General features: G+C 38.2%; 1 protein-coding gene across 1 annotated transcript; it reads right to left on the bottom strand.

The window, feature by feature from the left end:
* Nucleotides 1-18080: 18080 nt before the first annotated feature.
* Nucleotides 18081-25368, bottom strand: LOC134753215 (uncharacterized). The gene is made up of 4 exons (XM_063689015.1): nt 25204-25368; nt 24108-24189; nt 20042-20200; nt 18081-19780 (listed from the first exon to the last, which is right to left on the bottom strand). The coding sequence occupies exons 2-4, from the start codon at nt 24183-24185 to the stop codon at nt 19457-19459; spliced, it is 561 nt and encodes a 186-aa protein (XP_063545085.1). The 5' UTR covers nt 24186-24189; nt 25204-25368; the 3' UTR covers nt 18081-19456.
* Between the last annotated feature and the right edge of the window lie 470 nt (nt 25369-25838).

Below are 25838 nucleotides of genomic sequence, written 5' to 3'. Positions count from 1 at the left end.
AGCTGCAATCGCGCCATTACGCGCACTTCAGCTCGATCGTTTAAAATTTTATTGAGAACATAATACAAATAATATAAATATTATAAAAATAAGCTATAAATCATTATCATTCAAGAACAACCAAATTTTATTATTTGTAAAAAATAACACTTAATTTCGCACAGCGTAATATTAGTATCGCCAAACAGCGAGGAAATATGGCTAGCCTTCTGGGCACCTTGCCCGTTGACGGCGATCTGGGCATTTTTTTTATCTGTGGGTTTTTTTTAAAACTTATTTATGTTTTATTATGTTTATTTATTTCTTTATTTTTATGAATAATATCATTTATAAAATAAACACCTATGAATGATCTTAAATGGAAAATGCCACCCCGCCCAACACCCGGTGTGAAGACCGGCCTACATGACTGACACTTATCCGATACATATCACTGAAAGTTATCCCTTCTTCGTAAATATACCCCGCCCGCGTATTATAATATTTATACATACATACATACATATAATCACGCCTATTGCCCGGAGGGGCAGGCAGTGACCACGGATTTCCACTTGCTACGATCCTGACATACCTCTCGCTTCCTTCACTTTCATAACATTCCTCATACACGCTCGCCGGTTTAGGGTGCTCTTGACCTGGCCTTTCTTCAGGAAATATAATAATACCAATATAATATATATTTATATATAATATACGTTATATATAGTTAAAAATAATTTCAAATGGGAATAAACCAAATGGTTCAATCTGCATGACCAAAGGACCCTAAACCGGGCCCAGGGACTGAGCCAGGACTCAGTTTATCGTTGTTTGCTTAGGCTTGTTTACGGGCCTTCAAAAAATAATCATTTTTCATCCATCTTTATCCTGAGTTAAAAAAAATAACAGGAAAGGACAGGGGTTATTGAACCGGTGTAAGTAATACATCTAAATATATGCGGGAAGCGATTCTGATTTATCAATATGTTATGGTTTTGAATTTTGATCTTATTTTGATACAAGTGTGACACGTGTCACGCATGAGTGCGCGAGTGACATGTCTATTGACTTGATTTTTAGTGCTTTTAGAGTATTTCGCTCGCACCAGTCAGCATGAGCTCGTAATATAAAAACCGGCCAAGTGCGAGTCAGACTCGCACACCGAGGGTTCCGTACTTTTTAGTATTTGTTGTTATAGCGGCAACAGAAATACATCATCTGTGAAAATTTCAACTGTCTAGCTATCACGGTTCATGAGATACAGCCTGGTGACAGACAGACGGACGGACAGACGGACAGCGGAGTCTTTTAGTAATAGGGTCCCGTTGTTACCCTTTGGGTACGGAACCGTAAAAAACATCAAAAGCGTAACAAATTTTAAATCAGAATTGGCTTCAAAATGTCGCTTTCATTACGAAAGAGAACCTAAAAGCAATAATTCTAATAAACAATATTCTCAAAACCAATGATCCCAACGAATTGATAACCTACTCCTTCTAAATTTTGAATACGCTTTACATATACACTTCACAGTTACTTCTAAATTTGTACAAAAAGCGCTGGTGGCCTAGCGGTAAAAGAGCGTGCGACTTTCAATCCGGAGGTCGCGGGTTCAAACCCCGGCTCGTATCATTGTGTTTTTCGTAACGTATATACGAAATATCGTGAAGAAGTAGGTGAAGGAAAACATCGTAAGGAACCGGTCTAATCCCAACAGGGCCTAGTTTCCCCCCTGGGTTGGAAGGTCAGATTGCAGTCGCTTTTGTAAAAACTAGTGTCTACGTCAATTCTTGGGATTCGTTGTCAAGCAGACCCCAGGTTCCCATGTAGGGTTGACATACGTCCGGATTCGTCCGGACATGTCAGGATTTTTGAACCTATGTCCGGATTGCGGCCGGACTTGGCAAGTGTCCGGATTTTTAGGAAAGACCTCACGATACAGTACACCGCAGAGCGCAGCGCGTCGCCGGGGCGTCGTTCAAGCTACGCCAAATCTCTGTTACAATAAATGTCCGGATTTTTAGGGTGATGTCAGGATTTTTATCAGGACATTAAATTTTTCCATATGGCAACCCTACTCCCATGAGCCGTGGCAAAAATGCCAAGCTAACCCGAGGAAGAAGAATACTTGCAAATCTGTACATCAAACCAACTTTGCACACTTAAAATACCAAAGACCAGCTTTTCCCTCGAGGCCCGGACGATTTGCATAAGTCGAAACTTTTTTTATTTCAACTTTCCCTTTGGGATTCTTTTCCATTATCATATTAAGGTCGCTTTGTGTGAAGTTAGTGCGGTGTGAGTAATACGGGACCTTTGATATATGTATAAGTATAGCGATTTCGGAGGCGCTAAAATTATACGTTTGGTAGTCTATGTTTTAGGGACACTAATGACACTAGCGTTGGATATGGGAGTGATGCGTGTGACCTAGCGAAAGGAGAGCAGGCTCTATACCTCGTCTTGTTAGCATTAGAAAAAACCGCGGCCAAGTGCGAGCCAAGAGCTCCGTACCATTACGCATTAACGGCAAATAAAATCACGTTTGTTGTATGGGTGCCCCACTTAAATATTTATTTTATTATGTTTTTAGTATTTGTTGTGATAGCAGCAACAGAGATACATCATCTGTGAAAATTTTAACTATCTAGCTATCACGGTTCATGAGATACAGCCTGGTGACAGACGGACAGACAGATGGACAGACGAACGGACAGCGGAGTTCTAGTAATAGGGTCCCATTTTGACCCTTTGGGTACGGAACCCTAATAAAAAGGTAAACAATCTTGAAGTCTTTTTATTCAAAAACTAATAGAAAATTACTTATGAGCCCAAAATAATGTCAATGATCTTGATCACATATGCTATTGTTACAATGTTAACCGTGACTTATTAGGTTTCCGTACCTAAAGGGTAAAAACGGGACCCTATTACTAAGACTTCGCTGTCCGTCTGCCCGTCTGTCTGTCTGTAACCAGGCTGTATCTCATGAACCGTGATAGCTAGACAATTAAAATTTTCACAGATGTATTTCTGTTGCCGCTATAACAACAAATATTAAAAATTACGGAACCCTCGGTGCGCGAGTCCGACTCGCACTTGGCCGGTTCTTTCTAAAAGGGTTTTTCAATGAAAAGACACGTCGTCACTATTGTTTACCCTTTTTCTAATGCTATAAAAACGAAGTATAGCCATGATCACAATCGTTGATAGAAAACTCCAATCAAAAGTTAAATAATGTATGAATTATATATACAACAATTATATTTTACTTACATCACAATTTGTGGTATTTTCTATAAAAAGGGACCTTATTGTCGATGGCGCTTACGCCATTATTAACGATGCCCCGATATAAATACAATGCCGCGCGACGCTGTGCGGCGTAAGCGCCATCGACAATAAGGTCCATTTTCATAGAAAATGCCCCATTTTAAGACGGCAGCAAACGCTGGCTATTATCTAGCTAGCCTGACACCAAATTAACAAACCGCCAGTTTCGCAACTACGAACTAAACCACATCGTTACAGTCATATAAATAGCTAAAGCTCTAACATATCTAAATATAAATTGTATAAAGAATTAACTGAGTTCTATTCTTTTCCTTTTGTATAGGTAGGTATATACATATTTTTCATATTATTATCATTTCATATTATATGTATATTAGAAATGTGTAGGTAATGCTCGTAATATCACAAATAAGATCTCTCGAATGCGTAATATGGCATTACGTATCACTATAACGTACGTACGTATTCGTTATTTTTTATAATATTTATTGTTTTTAATTATTATTGCGAATTATCTTTCTGATCTTATTTATTATTTTTGTAATTGATTTGACTAATAAAGCATGAATACTTTAGACTTGTGCATGTTTCATTTAGTTTATACAGGCTGTTTATAAACACCCTGTATATAAACAAATTCGTACGCCTAGTGGCAAAATATAGCGTTCGCGATATACTTTAACTTTAAGACCAATACGTTAATAACGAATAAATACATTCTGATTCTTATATAAATATATACGCCTTTCCCAATTCTAGATCCTTACTAATATTATAAATGCAAAAGCAACTGTCTATCTGTCAGTCTGTTACCTCTTTACGCTTAAACCGCTGAACCGATTTAGATGATGTATGGAGATAGTTTGAGGGTCAAGCATCATCATCATCTCTTACAGAAGATGTCGCGGGCAGGTGCTAGTATTAATTGGTATTAGTATAAAACTGCAAAACTGCCGCATGCATCCAGACAGATGGGCTAGCATAGCCACCAAATGGATGCCAGAAGAGGGGCGAGGACCCGGCAGGCCCAGACGGAGATGGCGGGACGACCTAGACACCTTTCTCAACAACTGGCCGGAGGAGGCACTATATCGGGAGTCGCGGAAGACAAGGGGAGAGGCCTTTGCCCAGCAGTGGGACACCATAATGGGCTAGTAAAAAAAAAAAAAATTAGTATAAAACTAGTATTTTAGACAGGAATAAATGCTATCTAGCTAGCCCGACATCTAATTAAGAAACAGTTTCACAACTACGAACTAAACCGCATCGTTACATATAAACAGCTAATGCGCTAACTACCGTATATATTCGCAAGTTGAGTGCTAAGCACATTACATAAGACAAATGGTCGGCTGCGCCATCTATCAACGCCGAGCAAAAACTGGGGACATTAAGCTGACGGCTGCAGCCACAGATTAAATAAGAAACATTTAGGAAGCCTATTGACTATGGATGGTATAGAAAGGATGCCAATCTCTTATGGCAGAATTGTTGCAAAAGTGACCGCTTTCAGCTTTAAAATCTTTAAATAATATATTCCTAATCTCTCCGGTGGCGCTAGTTAGGCTCTGGGACATGAGTATAACATGAACCATATAAGGCAACAAATAACCCGACCAAATTACGTAGGTTGTTTTTGGTAGTATTTCGGTGTATGGTGGCGCTGCCTAATTACTGTTTTTTGATGGACACTTTTAATACATAGAGATTTGGCTCTTTTATACAGTCTCCATGCTATTGACGTTGCATATATTGTCCATTGAATATTTTAAGGGAGGTTTGTTTGATAAAAGGGAAATGTCAAAAGGAAAAGACTAAACGAACTCAATAGGCAAACCACGAAATTTCTAGAGTTAAACCAAGATAAGTCTGTAACGAGTTTGATAGCACACGCAGTGCAAGTGTTATTTTAAACGTCAAACTTCTATGAAATTATGACATATAAATAACACTTGCACTGCGTATGCTATCGAAAAACGTTGCAGATTTTTCTTGGTCTTCAATTAGATAGGTCTACTGAATAGGCTGTTTGACTGACAAGTTAAATCGGCTTAATGGGGTTGGCAACTGTCAAAGGTTTGCAGAGATGGCGCCATCATAGCTTGCCCCTTTCTATGAGATTTGGCTTAAAGGGCTGGCATCCAGGGCATTAAAAAAACAAAAATTTTACACCTCTAGGGATTGACAGGGCAAGCTATGCTGGCGCCATCTGCTAATTATTTCGACCGGCCAACCCCATTCTGTTACCGAACTGTCAAAACAATCAGTCACTGTAGAATTTATTATGAAACACACAGGTGACCTTATGTTATGTTCATGTTACCTATTTTTTATAGTTTTTTTTATTATTATTTGGAAATTATGTCAAAAAATGCGAACTGCGTTTTACGTTTTCCCTATGATTGGAAAATCTCATCCACACAGAGAAATCAAATTGCCAATTTGATCAGAAAGTAAAATTTTGCGTCAATCTCATCCAGCGTCCATAGAGCACAATTATTTAATCACCAATTTTCGATTTTTGGTGACAGTCAAACGTTCGAAATTCAAAAATTACTCTCAAACGCTTGTATACTAGCATCATCGTCGAATATTGGCATTTTGCGTCCGTACGTCTGATTTGATCGGTTACAATAAAATCAAGTAGGATTGGCGAGCTAAATGTTCTTGAATTTAGTTTTTGCTTTCGCACCACACATTTAAATTGACAATTTAATCAAATCGTGCGTAACATTTCCGGGACATTTCCCGTGTGGACGGGGTAGGTATTAGAAACGAAGTTTTTGGTGTCACAAAATGATAGAAATTTTGTAGGTACACTTTTTTTATTATATGACTAATTCATCTAGTCTTTTTAATTACTTAAAAAGTCACACACTTATGTCACATAATATTAAATGTATTAAATTTCTATCACAGCAAAACATGACATGACAAGAGAAAATTAAATTTTTCTTACACTGAAATGTCTCCATTTCATGTAACGCGATAATATTTAAACCTATTTTTCCCCAATTATAAATAATTGGTTACGTGTTCTAACATTTTATATCTTAACCAACCTGAACCTGTCTCCTATAATGTAATAACTCCTTAAAGAAGTAAAACTATCAAAAAGGATTATATCGCGTATATTGAATTTATAATACATCCCGACGTTTCGAACCCTTTACAGCGTTCGTGGTCAACGGGTGGCCCCCCGGGGGAGGGCATCCGTTTTTTATGATTTATTTCATGAGTAACTATCGCGATAACCGAAGACAATATTATGTAACTCCTTAAAGATTTCATCCCATATTAAGACGAAGCAAATGCTATACTTATCCAGTTATCATCAACACACTTTTTGTATGAAAACCCAAAAAAGTTCTATTTCCGGCGGAAACAGCAATAAAATGGCATCCGATTGAACCAACAAAGGTGGGATGGAATTTAATTACTTACTCTTCGAGGTGGTCGGGTGCTAGAGGAAATTACCTATTGAAATTGTATTACACTTCAGATAATAGAAATTGCACTTTCGTGAGAATAACAAGAAACAAAATGAGCAGCAGTTAAACAAAGATTATTTGATTCAGGCATATTTTATGTAAAAATATTATTGCTAAGATATAGGGTATTTGACTGTACTTAATGCCTGCATGTATGGATGGTATAGAAAGGATGTAAAAGTGACCGCGTTAAGCTTTAAATAATAGTTCCTAATCTCTCCGGTGGCGCTAGTTAGGCTCTGGGACATGAGTATAACATGAACCATATAAGGCAACAAATAACCCGACCAAATTACGTAGGTTGTTTTTGGTAGTATTTCGGTGTATGGTGGCGCCGCCTAATTACTGTTTTTTGATGGACACTTTTCATACATAGAGATTTGGCTCCTTTATACAGTCTCCATGCCTGCATGCATGAAACAAAGCACCAGAAGATTACTCAAACTCAAACTCAAAATATTCTTTATTCAAATAGGCCTAACAACAAGCACTTTTAAATTGTCAAGTTTTAAATTAATAGAGAAACGTAGACAACAGTTGTTTTTAGACACAATTTCTATTTTAAAACCGGTATGAAACTATAAAGAGTAGGTAATTTGATTGTGACGTCCGTTGCTAGTGTTTCATATAAATTCCATAGTAGCAAAATCGTTTTGACAGTTCGAAAAAAAAACCGGACAAGTGCGAGTCGGACTCGCCCACCGAGGGTTCCGTACTTTTTAGTGTTTGTTGTTGTAGCGGCAACAGAAATACATCATCTGTGAAAATGTCAACTTTCTAGCTATCACGGTTCATGAAATACAGCCTGGTGACAGACAGACGGACAGCGGAGTCTTAGTAATAGGGTCCCCTTTGGGTACGGAACCCTAAAAATAAACTGATTTGACACTAGTCAAATACCCTATTGAGCCGCTTAAAGAGTACCTACTTAAAGGTTAATTATAAAAACATTGAAGTATACTATCTATCTAAGTTTGTGGACTGTGTGAACCTACCTACGTAAGGTAGTTATTTGAAGCTGTGGTGTTCGAGTGGATATGACGGCCGACTTTCAATCCAGAAGTCGCGGGTTCAAATCCTGGCTCGTACAAATTTAATAAATAAGTGTTAGGAAATGTTCACAGAATATCGTTTGATATTTACCACTAGCTGTTAGGTGAAGGAAAAATATCGTGGAGAAACCTGCATACAACTGCGAAGAAATTCAAAGATGTATAGGTACGTCAAGTCCCTAATACCAGTAATACCATAGAGTAACTTATACTGGAGCGGTACTGTCATAGTAAATTTTGTAACCCCAGTAAATTCACTGCCATCTGTCGACACAATTTAAAACCTAAAATGATATAAATCTTCAATAAAATGTATTTAAATATGGATAAATGTTTTTTTTTTATTTGCATTTATCCCATGTTCTTTCACTGATATGCGTTAAAATTGTTATTTAACAATCGAAACCGTCAACACCATCTATACGACAGTAGGTCAAAGCTAGTAGCGCCCTCTGAACGAGAATCAAATTTTCTTGATTTTCGAGGTACGTTTTTTCCTTAGACTGTATCCATCTATTGCGGAGTTATATCTTTTTTTTCTAATACGTATAGGGCCATTTATTACGTACGGTATGCTAAGTAGGTATCAATTTTATTTCAAGCTTAATTTTCAATAGAACCAAACATCCAAATATCCAAAGTTTCACATCTATAATTTACTTGGCACGCAGCTGCACTTAAAGGCCGCCTCTGCATTTAAGTATTAGCTTAAAGTGCCAAACAGAGTAGATTGCACCTACCTGTTGAGTGCTAAACGTTTACTACTCTCGCACCCAGAAAGAAAGAGTAAGCTAACCTTTGCGAGCGTTTAGTTTTCAACCCCTGACGCAAAAAGAGGGGTTGTTACCTATATGCTTAACGCCAATGTTTGTCTGTCTGTATCAGGCATTGTATAGTATGAATTATCTCAGATGAGTTTTTCGGGCTCGGGCCCTTATCTGTCAATGTCAATGTAGATTGTTAACCAAGGGATGAAATGATGCCTTTTACCCGAGTTAAACACTCTACGTTTCATGTCGAATACGAGGAAAGTAAAATGCATGTTTTTTTTATTACTAAGTATACATTTTACAGTATTTCTTGAGGGAACTTTCAATTAACAATTTAGGCAAAAGTATCGTTGTTAATGGAATGGGGAGTCAAATATCAGAATGGAAATTGTATAACAAATCCATTTAAACTCAAAATTTCATTGATAATCGTAAAAAAAAAAAAACGTACTTCGAACGTAAAATGCTCTAGTGCAGACACGTATCATTTTCTGCACATCTTTTGGTTTGGTTCAAAAGTTCAAATTCATAAAAAACAGCCCATTCGGAGATAACACGTTTTGTTATCTCCAAAAAAAACCCAACCTTATTGTTCTTTGAATGAGCTGTCACATAAATTTGAACCTAAATACTATCACGATAGTTGCTTTTTAAACGACAGGGCTGCTTTGGCGCGTGCTGGAGACCGCTCTTAAAAGAAACAAAGACTTTTTTAACAGATTAAGCCCGAAAAACTTCAAAAAATAATCTGAGAAAATTCATACTAGCTGTAGTATGAATTTTCTCAGATGATTTTTTGAATCTCCAACCGATGGACCGATTGCGATACGGTTTTTTTTTTACGTGAAAGCGAGTTATCTTGCGGTGGTTTTAGCTATGTTTCATAGAAATCGATCTAACAGTTTATAGAGTATCACCTCTTTTCCAAAATAGGAGTCCTTTTAATTTAATACAAAGCCAGCAAAATGTCATTACAGCCGAGTCGTGTATAGTATTTATCTCAAAATGGTGTAAAAATAAAAATAATATCGAAACAGGCGAAATAGCCTGCAAAGGCTAAACAAGTCCGTATATAAGAGCAGCGGTACTCATCCTTTTCAATTTTACAACTTATATTAAAAGCTAACACCCTTGACCCCTCTTAATTAAAAACTGAAAAACGACGCGGAACTGGCTTAAAGGACTCGCATCCAGGCCATAATTGTAAAAAAAAAATGTCACCCTCAATGAGAACAAACCATTAAAACACCCTTTTCATCCGATTGAAAAGTATCAGTTTGAAAAACCCCAGTTTCAAATTAAAAGTCTTCTATGGCAAGCAAAGTTTGCGTGGAGTTTAATGAAATGAAAAACCTCTCTGTAGTTAACGAGACGTTTTTCAGTGGAATTAAAAGAACAAGTTTGCCTGTGAGGCGTTTTTTATCGAGCTCAAACAGCTCTGTGTACATAGTTGATAGAATTGAGCGTTCAGGATGTTTGAGTTAATAAAAACTAACGTAAGATGCAATTGCTTTTTAAGTAGGTAGCACAATAGGGATTGTAATATATAGTTTGTCAAAGGACTGTCTCATTTCAAACATAGACAGAGAGAATTATACCATCTTTTTTTACACTAGTACTAGCACCCAAAAGAAAAGGATGAGTATAGTTTTTTTGTTCTTATTTACTGACAATTTGGTTTGACCATCTATACTTAAGACGAAAGGGGACGACCGCCTTGAAACCGGTTTTCCATACAAACGTATTCTCCAGTTTCCCCTCTGAATAATTAACATTACTGAAAATATTTTTAAATTATTTGATGTATTTTAATTATAGCATACAGTAAATAATACTAGAGCGGTACTGTCATAGTAAATTTTGTAACCCCAGTAAATTCACTGCCATCTGTCGACACACTTTAAAACTAAAAATGAAGATTTATAAAAATACGATTAGGGCCTATTTTAGATTTAAGCTAGTTATTAATTTCGTTTACGTAGTACCACTGTATATATCTTGTATGTAAATAAATGTATAATATACGATAGAATGTATTTAAATATAGATAAATGATTTTTTTTATTTGCATTAATAATTTTTATGATTTTGACCCATGTTCTTTCACTGATATGCGTTAAAATTGTTAAATAACAAACGAAACCGTCAACGCCATATATACGACTGTAGGCCAAAACTAGTAGCGCCCTCTGAACGAGAATCAAATTTTCTTGATTTTCGAGGCACGTTTTTTCCTTAGACTGTATCCATCTATTACGGAGTTATATCTATCTTTGATTATAGCTATTGGAAAAAAAAACAAACGGTCCGACGGTTCGATTTTTTTCGATTTTTACTTTATCCAAGGAGGAAAATGAGGATTATATACGTTCGTATGGAGAATTGATCGCCACTATCCTCTTAACCAGTACTGGTTGATAGAATCATTCTACTTTACATTTACTGGGGTGAGGTGCATTGGGATTTGGGGTAGTTTCGAAAACGGGGTAATTTGAAAAATACTTTCATCTACTAAACCTTAGTCTAGTGCAACGCTTACGAAGTTACCAGTAACCAAGGTCACAGGGCGGACACGCTATACATCAAAAATCACTTGCGTTTCTATGTGTGAACGGCACGTCTGTACACACGGCATGCGTCATTGTGTGAGTAAGTTGTTTAAAAACAGTACTGAGCGGCCGGCAAACGGCCGTCAATTTGCTGTCGCGGGGCGAGGTAATTCGAGTCGGGGCGGTGCGTGGCCGTTCTGTATGATAATACTATTACTTATTCTGTGCCAAGACATCTTGTTAACTGTTGCTACTTGGTTGCTACCCTGGCCCCCCTCCGCCGTTTGCATTGACTACAGATTTTTAATAATATTGGTCATTGCATGAACTAGAGAGACAGACAGACAGACAGACGAATATGGAAATGCATGAGGGATTTTAGAAATTCAGGATACCACATAGTTGTCTTGTACGGCAGTTTAAATTTGAAATGATATTTTGCGACATATGATTTTTTTCGTGAAAATATTAATGAGATGATTATACATAAGTTCCTTTAACCAGTTGAACCCATAAAATTTTATGTCTGCCATAATTCAGTGCTAATATCAGTGAGGTTGGCTACTGTCATAGGATTTTATAGATCGCGCTAGCCAGGAGTCGTAGCACGGTACGCTTATCACCATGCCTGTCACGTTCTAACAAGTATGTGAGTGCGAAAGTGACGGACTTAGTGATAGGGGAAACCATGCTGCGCGGGCAGGAGTCGTAGCACGGTACGCTTATCACCATGCCTGTCACGTTCTAACAAGTATGTGAGTGCGAAAGTGACGGACTTAGTAATAGGGGAAACCATGCTACGCGGGCAGGTCTTACCTCTCTCTAGATTTGGATTACAGGGCTAGCTACCACCATACAATTCCAAAAGAAAACAAGAACTCACAGGATTGACAGGTAAAACCTATGCTGGCGCCATCTGTAAAATACTTCTACCGACCAACCCCATTCATTCACACTAACGTCAAATTACTCTATGTACTTACCTAATTCTGTATGTATGAAATACTGTATCACTATGAAATTCTGAAAAAGGACCACTGTCAAGTTGTTCATTTATATAATTCATTTATTAATAACAAGGTATTTAGGCATCAAATAATACTTAACCCATTCATTGCCGAAGACGCGAATTCATGTGTTCACCGTGACACCTTTTGTATATATTACCTACCACAGTCTATATCCCGGTCAATATAACTCTAGTGAAACTAACCGTGAATCATTCAAAACTCTAATAAATGTGTTAATTGCCGCTCTCATGTTGACAGAAAACAAAGCAGTTCTATAGCAGTATTAAAATCTGTATTGAAATTACATCGCGTAAACACGACTGGAGCTGAAAACTTCCAGAACAGCTCTCGAATGTGCTCGAGTAGTGATGTGATGAAATTGGGAATTTTCCCGACCATTGTTACCGTGTTTGGAATACATTGAAACTTCTTCTTGCCGTGCCTTATCCCTTTATTTGGGGTCGGCCCTCCTCGTTTTACGGCGCCAAGACTTGTTGTCTGCTTGTCTAGTTGAGCTCGGCATTAGCAACGGTTGTCCACCACGTGGCGCACGGTCGTCCTCTACCTCTTCTCTTATCCGGGATAGCTAGGGCCTTCTTTACAGCGTTGTTCTCGTCCCGTCGCATTAGATGGCCGTACCATCGCATACGACTTTCCACCATCTTATCCACGATGGGAGCAACTTTAAAAGAGCCTTTGGAATACATTGAAACAAATTTATAAATGACGTATTCATTCGTAACACACACACAGATACGAGTCATCATCATTCGCTTGCCCTTATCCCATTCATTTGGGATCGGCGCTGCATGTCTTTTTCTTCCATACCTCTTTCTCGCCCGTCATGATTTACTTGCGTTCGTTTCATATTATCTCTCACACAGTCCATCTACCTTTTCCTCGGTTTTCCTCTCCCGTTACTTCCCTCTACATTCATTCGTAATATTCTCGTCACATGACTTACACAACACCACAGAATAAGTAATAGTATTATCATACAGAACGGCCACGCACCGCCCCGCCCCGACTCGAATTACCTCGCCCCGCGACATAAATCTGGCGGACTTCTGGTGTACTCTCAGTTCGGTTAGCGACGCGATGACAGAACAAACAAATGCCGGTGTATTGTGCTATGTACCCCACGTCCATACTAATTTACAGAACTTTGTATGCAGGGGGGGTGCCTTTTCTCTGCAGCTGACTGTTCGTTGTGCTGCTTATGTTATCGTATGTTCTTATCAATTTTTGCTAGGCTATTACTGAAACAGCCAGCCCATTCCCGAACGCTCCCACGATGGAGGGTCTGCCGTCTTGTGGTTTGAATCGAAAACATAAACATGTACAAACAAAGCAAGAGCTACCATCTACCGTTCTCGTACGTTTTCTTATGCATAGGTTCTGCCATCTTGTGGGCTACATCGGAAGCATAAACTTCACATTTACGCCTCGCGCCTAATATCTGAAGGCTCCTATGCTGTGTCCTAGTTCATGTGCAGTCGCCATCAGATATATCGGAGCGGCCGAGGTGTTCACAATATCTGAACACGCACTCTAACGCCTTGACAATAGAGGCGTGTTCAGATACTTATGAGCACCTTGGCCGCTCCGATATGGCGACTGTACGCTCCCTATTGCCCCGCCCCTTCTGCTAAGCCAGATGAAGTCGCACAGACGCTTAGCCCCATCAACAACAGTTCTGCTGCGTGCTTAGGTGGTATCCGTCCTTAGTTACATCTGAGGGAACTCTCTTCTGGCTCTGCCGGCGACAACGGGCCACCTTTCCTATTAAGGCGCTTGAGAGGAAAGGGGACGGCCGTTTCTCCATACAAACGTAGTCCCCATTTTCCTCTCTGGATATTATGGAATATCTTTTTACATAATTGATTGGATGTATATTAACCATAGCTATGTCCCTGCGTTTGACTTTTTTTCTATTTTTTGACAATGGTAAAAATTAGGAGCGAAAAACCGATTTCAATACAGATTTTTAAATGCAACTCTTAAATTATAAAAAAAATCGAAGCTAGCTAGCTAGCTAGCTAGTCCGAAATATGAAAATTACGATTTTTAAAAACACGATGGAAGAAAATCACGAATGTGCTATTTCCGAAAATTTAAAATCCGATTGTCTTTTGACCGAAAGCTTAAAGTTCCGATTTAACTCTTTTCCGAAAAAAATGTTTTTCGAATTCTTAAATTCCAAAAAAACATTGTCCGATCGGAAATAAAATAATTCGGAATTCAGAAATTCGGTATTTTGTAAGGTCGGAAAAATTAATTTCGTGATATTCAAATGATTATTACGGGTGCCTGTCGTGCCGCATCACGTTAAATTCGGCATTCTAAAATTTGGCATAAAATATTTTTGGCATAAAAATTCGGCATAAATAAATTCGGCTGAACTGCGACCCCCAAGAAAATGAACTGTTGCCAGAAAAGTGGGTTAGGTTAGGTTAGAACTACGACGCTCAATATAACGAATTGTTGCTAGAAAAGTGCGTTAGATTAGAACTGCGACCCTCAAGAAAACGAACTGTCGCCAGAAAAGTGCAGGGTTAGGTTAGGTTAGAACGGCGACCCCCACTGAAAAGAATTGTTTTAAGAGAAGTATAGGTTTAGGTTAGTTTAGAACTGCAACCCCCCACAGAAGGGACCTGCTTACAGAAAATGGGTGTGACAAAATGATATGGATTTGAAGGCTACCTTATTACTAATGTTTAAAGCGCATAATTGTGTAAAAAAATTGTGTTTGTGAGTGTCCATCTATTATATTATGTAAAATAGGAAATGTTAAAAGGCATTACTGCTTACTTTAATGACGTAGGTAGTAGGTAGGTAAGGACGTAGGCAGCCGACGTAGCTGTTGGTTGGTATACAACAAAATGTGTCAAAATATTTTTAATAATGTTAATATCCAGAGAGGAAAAGGAGGAGTTCTTTCGTATGAACTTTCGTCATAACAAAACTCAGAATAATATAAATGGGAACGGGAATGTTCCCATCTCTATTCCCGACACACGCGGGATAACTAAACAAAAGCCGTTCAACTTTGCTATCAATTGAACTAAATCTGCTTCCAGCGGTTGCAAAGTTGGTATACTGTGGTTTTATACCAGCTCAGTCGAAAAAGTTGCTCGTTTTAGCCTGCAAGCTTATCGTGTGATAATGACAAGATCATATGTTTTTGCGAAACAAGTGCGAAAAATAAGAAATTCGAAACAAGTGGCGATAAAGTGAAACACGTGTTAAGGATGACTCACGTTAGACCGGGCCGTGTCCGGCGCTTCGTTTTCTATGGAAAGCATCACGTGATCACCTGTCATGTCATAGAAAAGTAAGCGCCGGACGCTCCGGTCCGTCCCGGTGTAACTGAGTCATCCTATAAAACGACACGAGTTGCGAATTACCTAAATTCGCACATGGATCGAACGCTTTACATTACATATGGCTCTTTAAATTTACGACATATTTAGTCACGTAATGTGCCAATGCCAAGTGCCAACTAGTGCGGTAAAGTAGCACCATATGTACTGTAATAGTAGATTGTTCACCAAGGGATGAAAGGCACTCATTTCTGTCAATAATCCGAGGCTGAAATGATGCCTTTCACCCAAGTTAAACACTACTTTTCATTTCGAATACGAGAAAAGTAAAATGTGTTTTTTTAAAACAATGACAGTATAAATTTTACAGTATTTCTTGAGATCACTTTCAATTAACAATTTAGGCAAAATTATCGTTATTTATGGAATGGGGAGTCAAATAGTGTGCCCTAACAGGGTGTCATGAATTTACTTACTTTATTTGTAACACCTTATTTTATGTATCATGACTGTGCAATAAATGAAATATGAAATATCAGAATGGAAATTGTATAACATTTTAAACTTTCGCGGTTTAAACACATATTAAATCACATTTAGAAACGGGTCTATCGCGAATTTATTTTGTTACCTTTACCAGGGACACCTGTGTCGAAACGTCGGTAAATAAACGTAACAAAATAAATTCGCGATAGACCCGTTTCTAAATGTGATTTAATATAATTGTATAACAACTCCATTTAAACTCAAAATTTAATTGCTTATCGTAAATAAAATAAAAAAATCATACTTCTAACATAAAATGCTCTAGTGCAAACACGTATCATTTTCTGCACACCTTTTAGAACAACAATGACCCTCTTTCAGAGCATGAGTAATAAAAAATAGTATTACGCACTTATTCATACTTTTTTTACATGTGACATGTGATAAAACCCGCGCAGCATGGTTTCCCCTATCACTAAGTCCGTCACTTTCGCACTCTACATACTTGTTAGAACGTGACAGGCATGGTGATAAGAGTACCGTGCTACGACTCCTGGTCTTCCGCGATACAGGCCTAGCCTAGTGCGGGGACTCCTGAAATCTCCAAATGTCAAGTCAATTATGCACCAACTCTTTTCAGAAACTTGTGTTATGTACTAAATCTGTATTCTTTCTGTGAAATGAAAACATTTTTTATCTTATCTTATCTTCAATCAATCTTTAAGTAGTATGGCTCCATCGGTACTGTCGATGATTTCGCCAACGTCAAAGTGGGATCCACGTGGGATCGAATTAATAATTCTAGATTTTCTTCAGCCAGTGTACGGTTAATAAAATTATGGGCCTCTAGGGCTCTAGCCTGACACGGTTAGAGGTAGAAATACCAAATGCCGATACAGGCCTAGCCTAGTGCGGGGACTCCTGAAATCTCCAAATGTCAAGTCAATTATGCACCAACTCTTTTCAGAAACTTGTGTTATGTACTAAATCTGTATTCTTTCTGTGCAATGAAAACATTTTTTATCTTATCTTATCTTCAATCAATCTTTAAGTAGTATGGCTCCATCGGTACTGTCGATGATTTCGCCAACGTCAAAGTGGGATCCACGTGGGATCGAATTAATAATTCTAGATTTTCTTCAGCCAGTATACGGTTAATAAAATTATGGGCCTCTTAGGGCTCTAGCCTGACACGGTTAGAGGTAGAAATACCAAATGCTCTTAGAGCACGACGTTGTTCGGTAGTTATTGTTGTTGTTGTCTCGTAAAACCGATAGCTGGATTTTACGAGAAGCACGTGGACTACCGGCCGTTGACTCCAAAATGGTGGTTAAACACGCTTTGAGATTAATTTTCCATTCACTGCACACTACCAAATTAGATTACTGTATAATAAAGCTATCGATATTACATTTTAAACACTATTAATGAACAAAAAATAAAGGAATTAATCACGAGGCTACTATCAAGATGGCGTTCGAACCGGAAGTCCCCTATCTTATCTTTATGTTGTCCCTTTGTAACAAGCAAAAATGTCGAAATGACAGATGAGGACAAATTATTACCAAGGGGTTGTTAGACTTGACAGACGTTATTAATTATAAAACGGGACTTAATCGCGGATAACAAAGTTTTTAAATTACCTCCGACGTTTCCGGTGTTCCGAGACCACGGGGACAACGCCGTCGAGACCTCGGAGGTAATTCTATAACTTATAATTATACGCGATTAATTCGAAGAGTAAATAATCGTTAAAGTTTAAATCAGTGTTTGACAGGCGCTAATGAATAGGGTTGGCAACTGTCAAAGGTTTGCAGAGATGGCGCCATCGTAGCTTGCCCCTTTTTCTATGAGATTTGGCTTAAAGGGCTGGCATCCAGGGCATTAAAAAAACAAAAATTTGACACATTTCTAGGGTTTGACAGGGCGAGCTATGCTGGCGCCATCTGCTAATTATTTCGACCGGCCAACCCCATTAACGCCATTAATTTCTCTGCCTTGCCTAAAGGTTGACTGGTAGGAGAATGCCTCATGACATTAAGTCAGCCTTTTGTACTGTAAGGTTTTCTTTTGTGCAATAAAGGTTAAATAAATAAATTAGGTTACGTAAATAATATACTCACTGCAATTGAGACAAATGTTTAATTCACAAGTCCCGTCTAGGTATAATGGCACAATATTAGGCAAGTAGAAAGCATGCAAACATTAAAAAAAACTAAAAACTAGATAAGTACTTGGTAGTTTTACTTACTAACTAAAAACTATGTCGTGGAGAGTTTTGGTCGATCACATGCAACCAGCGGGCTTAGCATGGCAGCATTTTTATCGCCTGTCGCCATGCCTGTCACGTTCTAACAAGTATGTAAGTGCGAGTGACAGACATAGTGACAGGTGATAAAAATGCAACCATGCTGACACCGCAGAACTCCTAGTGTAAATTACATTCGATAGCGTGACGAGAGTTCGGGTTATGTCTATTCTTGTATGGGATTTACAACAGCGCGCCAAGCGGGACGTTTCGGAAACTCAAAATGACACTTAACGCAAACGCGTAAGTCACGACACGCTATCAAATGATATTTACACTAGGGTTACAGAAATCAGACAAGCAACTGAAAAATGTCTGTTTTCGTATCCCCATTGACTAAAGACTAAGCTACGTTTTATCCCAGAATGACAGTTTACTTTATTCACGCTATCAAATGATATTGACACTAGGGGTACAGAAATCAGACAAGCAACTGAAAAATGTCTGTTTTCGTATCTCCATTGACTAAAGACTAAGCTACGTTTTATCCCAGAATGACAGTTTACTTTATTCACGCTATCAAATGATATTGACACTAGGGGTACAGAAATCAGACAAGCAACTGGAAAATGTCTGTTTTCGTATCTCCATTGACTAAAGACTAAGCTACGTTTTATCCCAGAATGACTGTTTACTTTATTTAATTTCTGTAATCGTCTTGCTACCCTATCTTTGTACAGTGAAAAAATATGGGTGCACACATCATACTCAAAAATGTCCCATAGCTCTTATGTCAGCGAATTAAGAACTATAGGCCATATTTTTGAGTAAGTTATATTTTACACTTGGCTGAACTAAAATGCTAGTTGGTTTGTTCAGATTGGTCAGCAGATTCAATCACACTGTCAATCTAGTATGTAATATAAAAAAACATCTTGAAATAAAACTATGCAAACGGATCATAAACGGATTATACCTCGTTTGAAGAATTTAAAATATATCCCTATAATCCGTTCTCTTAGTTTTGTATCATGAGTGAGTTGCGGTAATCATTGAAGTATAACTACGGATACGGCACAGAGAACCATTATTTAAAGCAAACCCGTGTCATAGAAGCGGAGCATGAATCGCGTAAGCGCCATGATTTTTACGGCGCTTACGACGTTTTGGTCGCTTGGCACGGGTTGCGATTTCTACAATTTCATTGTTTGGTATTGCTTTTTTATAGTAGTAACCGAAGACAATATTAGTTTACTGTTGAACCTGGAACGTATAATCCCCCTCCATCATAGCTATATCCATTCCTGTAACCGCATTTTCTATTTTAAAATTAGAAGGCAATTTCTTGACCATTAACAGGCAAGAATGAGGAAATTCAGGGGTGTACTGTACATGTTTATGACGCTGGTACATTAATATTTGGTTATCGTTGGTTGGAAAGGTTTGAACAACGATCTTCTCGTAGTAAGGAGTGGTTTTGCAGGGGCACGTCGTACGATTTAAGCCGCCAGGGACCTCCACTTCTTCGGTTGTCAACTCGCAGCCTTTCACCTCTGATTTGTCGTCTTCGTTTACCTGGAAAAGTAATGACATCAGTGGCATAACATACTAAAGATACATAATTATTAATTATTTATTATTATTATTTTTTAATTTTTAATTTAGTTTTTTTTATTTAATTTTTTTTTTCATTTAGTTTAATTTTTTTTTTTTTTTAAGTTTCATTAATATTATTAATTAATTGAATCCCTAACTACGCTCAGGATTCAATGTACGCCCTCGCCGTAAACATGTCATTTTGCTCCCTTGTGACACAATCTAGTATTATTTACATACCACGATGGGGTACGTCCGGGCGACTTGTATTTTGCAATGACACTTGAACAGCGTTCCCTGCAGAATAGACGGTTTTTCGAACGTGACCCGGCGTGGCGGCGGCGGGGTCGGATTCGGCGGCCAGCTGTATACCACTTGCCATGCGCCGTAGATTGTACTCTAGAAAAAAATGTCATAGCGTGTGTATTCTCGAAGTTTTGCTTGAAGTTTACGTACAGAGGGCCTGGACAAGCCAATCGTCTGCGCCGTAAAAAAAAATAGTACATTTTACAACTAGTGTGAAAAGAATGTCTTTTTACCACTAGTATCGAGGTATCTTGCCACGAGCTGAAAGCGAGTGGCAAGACTCGGTACGAGTGGTAAAAAGACATTTCACACGTGTTGTAAACGACGTTTTTTAATACAATTGCGAAAAAATAATAAATTAATATATCATTAGTAGAATCATACCACCAAACCAAACCAAAACCAAAAGTACCTATACAGCTAAGATACGCGAGCTGCCGCAGCCCGCGATACCTTCATACTCGTGCGCGCCCCGGCCGCCACTACCACCACAGTACCACTTTTTGAGCAACTGTATTAAAAAAAATTTTTTAATACAGTTGCTCAAAAAGTGGTACTTTTTGTGGCTGCGTAGCGTGCGAGAAGCTCAATTTCTCGAACTAGTCCTTTTTACTTTTTAGTTCCAAACTATACTTTCGAAACGCAGTTAAAATGTAATTTAGCGCGGACCAGGTACCAGGGCCTCATGAGTTACTCGGAGGTGTCGTTGACCAACCCGCGCCGGGCCCGCGGCGGCCGCGGCCGGGGCGCGCACGAGTATGAAGGTATCGCGGGCTGCGGCAGCTCAAGTATCAAGGGCTGTATACGTACTTTTGGTTTTGGTTTGGTGGTATGATTCTACTAATGATATATTAATTTATTATTTTTTCGCAATTGTATTAAAAAACGTCGTTTACAACACGTGTGAAATGTCTTTTTACACTAGTTGTAAAATGTACTATTTTGTGTGATAGAGACATTAATCATTTCGTTCGCTACGGCGGCGACTATACGCGGCCACAGGGCGGATACGCTATACATCAAAAACCACTCGCGTTTCCATGTGTGAACGGCACGTCCGTACACGCGTCATGCGTCATAGTGAGTAAATTGCTTAAAAATAGTACTGAGAGCACGCCAGAAGTCCGCCAGATTTCTGTCGCGGGTCGAGGTAATTCGAGTCGGGGCGCCGGTGCGTGGCCGTTCTGTATGATAATATTACTTATTCTGTGACGCGGCTATATGGAATAAGGGCTTATAAGATCCACACTTTCGCCGGGTACTTGTGATCGGGACCCGGTGTCGGGCCCGATGACCTGCAAGAGTCGTTTTCCGTTTCACAAAACATCGGGACATCGTTAACAATGTTTGGAATGTAAAAAACCGGCCGTGCGAGTCGGACTCGCGTTCCAAAATTGTGTAATGTACGGATACATTACACAATTTTTAACAATGTATTTTTTTATGTGAAACGCGAGTTTTTAAAAACCCATAGGGTCGGATCAAAGCGGCAGCGCTGGTGGCCTAGCGGTAAGAGCGTGCGGCAGCGCTGGTGGCCTAGCGGTAAGAGCGTGCGACTTTCAATCCGGAGGTCGCGGGTTCAAACCCCGGCTCGTACCAATGAGTTTTTCGGAACTTATGTACGAAATATCATTTGATATTTACCAGTCGCTTTTCGGTGAAGGAAAACATCGTGAGGAAACCGGACTGATCCTAACAAGGCCTAGTTCCCCCTCTGGGTTGAAAGGTCAGATGGCAGTCGCTTTCGTAAAAACTAGTGCCTACGTCGATTCTTAGGATTAGTTGTCAAGCGGACCCCAGGCTCCCAGGAGCCGTGGTAAAATGCCGGGATAACGCGAGGAAGAAGAAGAGGGTCGGATCAAAAACCAAGTAATTAAGTCCGACTCACGCTTAACTGCATATTTCTAAAAGTTTAGACCCAGTAGTTTCGGAGATAGAGGGAATGGTATTTTGTTGGCTATTATCTTAAATAATTTCTAAACTGTTTATTTTAAAATTACAAAAAACATATTTGCGATTATCAAAATGAGCTCTTTTATTTGATATGTAACACGATATAGTTTGAAAAACTTTATCTTTTAATTTTCCCATTTACCCCCCAAAACTGGTCCCCATGTTGAAAATTCATTTGTTTACGTTACATGTCTGTCTTTGGGTTACAAACTTACATATGTGTACCAAATTTTAACTTAATTGGTCCAGTAGTTTTGGAGAAAATGGGCTGTGACAGACAAACAGTCAGACAGACGCACGAGTGATCCTATAAGGGTTCCGTTTTTTCCTATTGAGCACGAAACCATGAAAAAAAATTAATATTGTTTTTAATGTTGTTTTTATTATTGTTTTTACATAACAGCAACTTTTCTGGCACTTTTTATTAACACACCTTTAATGTTATTAACGATTCAAATCGATAATTCATATACATACTTTCAAATTAAATGTTTTAATGTTTAGGTTTACATAAATTTAATTAAGGAAACTGTAAGTACAATATTACTAACTACCCTTGTACCTAATGTTACATATACGACTGTTTGTTTCTTAATAAATAAAATAAAAATAAAATTAAAATAAAATACTTTATTTCAAATATTATTAACGATGTGCTGATATTTCATGAAACGGAAAACAAGTTTCGCATAATTATGACGTTTAAATAACACTCGCGCCGTCTGGGCTATCAAAATCGCTGCCAACTTAGCTTGGTCAAACTAACCGCTATGTCCGCTATAGTGCTACAGAGGGGTCTATATTTCTGAAAAAATATTTTTAAAAAAACCTAACCTAACCTATTCTACACAAACTATGCAAAATATTTACGAAAATACTTTTTGTTTCAGCTGGAGAAAAATTATGGGAAAAGAGTTTTATGCGTAACATTAAATTAGGACAAGGGACCTTATTGTCGATGGCGCTTACGCCGCGCAGCGTCGCGCGGCATTGTATTTATATCGGAGCATCGTTGATAATGGCGTAAGCGCCATCGACAATAAGGTCCCTTTTTTATAGAAAATACCAAATTTGTACTTCTTCTACTCATCATCATCTCAGCCGAAAGACGTTACGTCCACTGCTAGACAAAGGCCTTCCCCAAGGATCTCCACAACGAACGGTCATTCGCCGCCCTCAGGGGCGTAGCTAGAAGATATGGCGGCGCCAGTCACCAAATTTGCGCCCCCTGACGGCTGACAAAATTTTCCCTGCTGCTGCCTTTTGCCAATTTCCCCCCCCCCCCCCTCTTGGATGGCGACCGGGGCACTTACCCCCTCCCCCCCACCCCTAGTTACGCCTGGGTGCCCTCAACCAACGATTTCCCGCGACTTGAACTCGATCGTCGGTCCATCTAGTCTGGGGCCTTCCCACGCTGCGTCTTCTACGTGGTCGCTACTCGAGAACCTTTCTGCCCCATCGGCCATCGGTTCTGCGAGCAATGTGGCCCGCCTACTGCCACTACTTCTTCTACTATTAAAACAGAAGTGAACGACCATGGCGGAACGCTTTTCCATCCAAACTTAGTCCCCATTTTCCTCGTCGCAGTCCACATACGTATGGAGAAGCGGTCGCCCATTATCCTCTTAATATTTTTATTTCATATTTCATATTTGTATATATATTCATAATAATTCATATTACATGTCGTTTTTTATAATTACATTAAAAATTAAATAAAAAAATAAAAAATTACAATTTACATTAAAAGGAAATCGGGAGTCGTGGAAATCAAGGGGAGAGGCCTTTGCCCAGCAGTGGGACACTTAGTAGGCTTAAAAAAAAAATTAAATTAGAACTAGCGTTATCAATATGTCAAATAAAAGTATACCTACAATAACATTAGGTAATTACTTATTTAATAAAATCTGCAAAACTGTAGAAAGTGTGCTCGATGAGCCATGGTTTTAGCCTGGATTTAAAACTGTTTAGTGACGGCGCTTCTGTGACGTGTGGTGGCAGAATAATAGGTGCTTTACTAGTAAATAATAGTGTAAATAATACTCACAGTAGTGTTTTCAGGGTCATCGGTATAATTATCATTCAGTGTTGTGGGGAAGGAGACCGAAGGACCGGACGGGTTCATAGCTCTGAAAAATTATAACCATTATTTAAGAATAATCATCTTGAAACACAGGTTTCTTTTTTAAGTTTCGTGAGGTGAATATGTACTAAATGTAGGTCATACTGAGCAATTAAACTGAGGGCCTTCGTTTAACCTTCAGGGTTGGAAATGGATTTTGGTAAAAATAATTCAATTTGGAAGTAGGTAGATATGATATTTCATTTTATATAAGTACCTAAAATAGGACTAGCCGAACGGAGTAAGGAACTATGAAAAAAAAACTTAAAACCTTCTGTTTGTCATCAATCATCATAGTTCAATAGAAATCATTATCAGTTGAATAGAAAAAAATTAAACTGTTATTTTTCAACTACCTACAATACTTACCTAGTTAAGAAATATTTAAATATCATTTAAAAGAAAATAATATTTAGTATTATCAAATATGTTCTTAAAATTAGAAATATTTGGTTCAGTTAATCTTCAGACGGCTCACAAATTAATGACGTTATTCATAAACGCGTTACTTGCCTGAATTATTATAGCGTTTGTCTTTATCTGCATTATGACTAATGTATTTGTAAGAAAACATAATTTAAATAAATCGGGCCCGTAAATTTTTTTACAGTACATATGTTGCAATTTTCTCGCCCTAGTGCGTAAAGAGCACTTTTCGTGCATATGTCGAAAGTTTAAAGGAACATATGTACTGTAAAACATTATGAATAATCTCCTACCTGCACCTATTTGCATAGATATTTGCTAAAACTGTTTTTTACCTTTTTTGAATAATCATTTTGAAATTTCAATTGCTCAACTGCATACTGTCGACAGAAATACTTATTTTAATTATAATTTTCCATAAAGTCAAACCTTACAGTTCACTACATACCTGTACAAGTACATTATAATTTGCAAAGTCATTGTAAGAATTTACATTCTTATCCAAAAATATAATAAATATCATTTCTATTACCATAAACACATACATTTTGGATTATTTTTAGGTATTTATGATCACAAATCTGTATGTTCTTACCTGATTATAAATTAAAATTTTCAACACGACACCACGTATTCGCAATGAATTGTGAAAGAGAGATTTGAATTGGAAACGAAAGCAGGTAGTTTATGAAGAATTATTCTACCCTCTTTACCAAAGAGAATATATCCACTACGTTTAAAGAGACGGGACCTTCTTACTGGCCAATGGATTCAATTATGCACACGTCTAGTGACACACGCACAATAGGACGTCAAACGTCAAAGTTGAGTCAAGCAACGTGAGTGCCAACATAGCGAAACGAATAGTGCTGTACGCACGCATTCCCACTATTTATCAATTAATTATCCGTGGTACCTCTCGGATTATACATTAGAAGTTAGTTGGTCAAGCAAATCCTGTCAGTAGGAAAGGCGTCAAATTAAAAAAAATTAGGCGCAAATTATCCTCCCATAGATAAAAATATTTTCACGCCTTTTTCTACCGACAAGATTAGTTTGACCAACTATATCGTATTTATCGATAAAAATAAAACAAATAACCTTGCAGTCTAAGTATTTTATTAAGAAAAATTACAAACATTACAAAGCCGATTTTGCTTTGCCACCTTTCTCGGACTTTTTTTAATAAATTGGCAGTGTTATCTTCTCCAGAGAAAATGAGTTATTTTA

The sequence above is a fragment of the Cydia strobilella genome, chromosome 26 (genome assembly GCF_947568885.1).
Source record: "Cydia strobilella chromosome 26, ilCydStro3.1, whole genome shotgun sequence".
NCBI classification, from domain to species: domain Eukaryota; kingdom Metazoa; phylum Arthropoda; class Insecta; order Lepidoptera; family Tortricidae; genus Cydia; species Cydia strobilella.
Note: the sequence above shows the minus strand (reverse complement) of the source record. Positions and strands in the feature narration are given on the sequence as shown.

Bases quoted from the DNA above. Each gene is read 5' to 3' on its own strand.
- LOC134753215 (XM_063689015.1), bottom strand. From the start codon at position 24,185: ATGAACCCGTCCGGTCCTTCGGTCTCCTTCCCCACAACACTGAATGAT. The intron at 20,201-24,107 runs GTGAGTATTATT...ATTTTTTTCTAG, and splicing joins ATGACCCTGAAAACACTACT to AGTACAATCTACGGCGCATG. The intron at 19,781-20,041 runs GTATGTAAATAA...TTACTTTTCCAG, and splicing joins CCCGGACGTACCCCATCGTG to GTAAACGAAGACGACAAATC.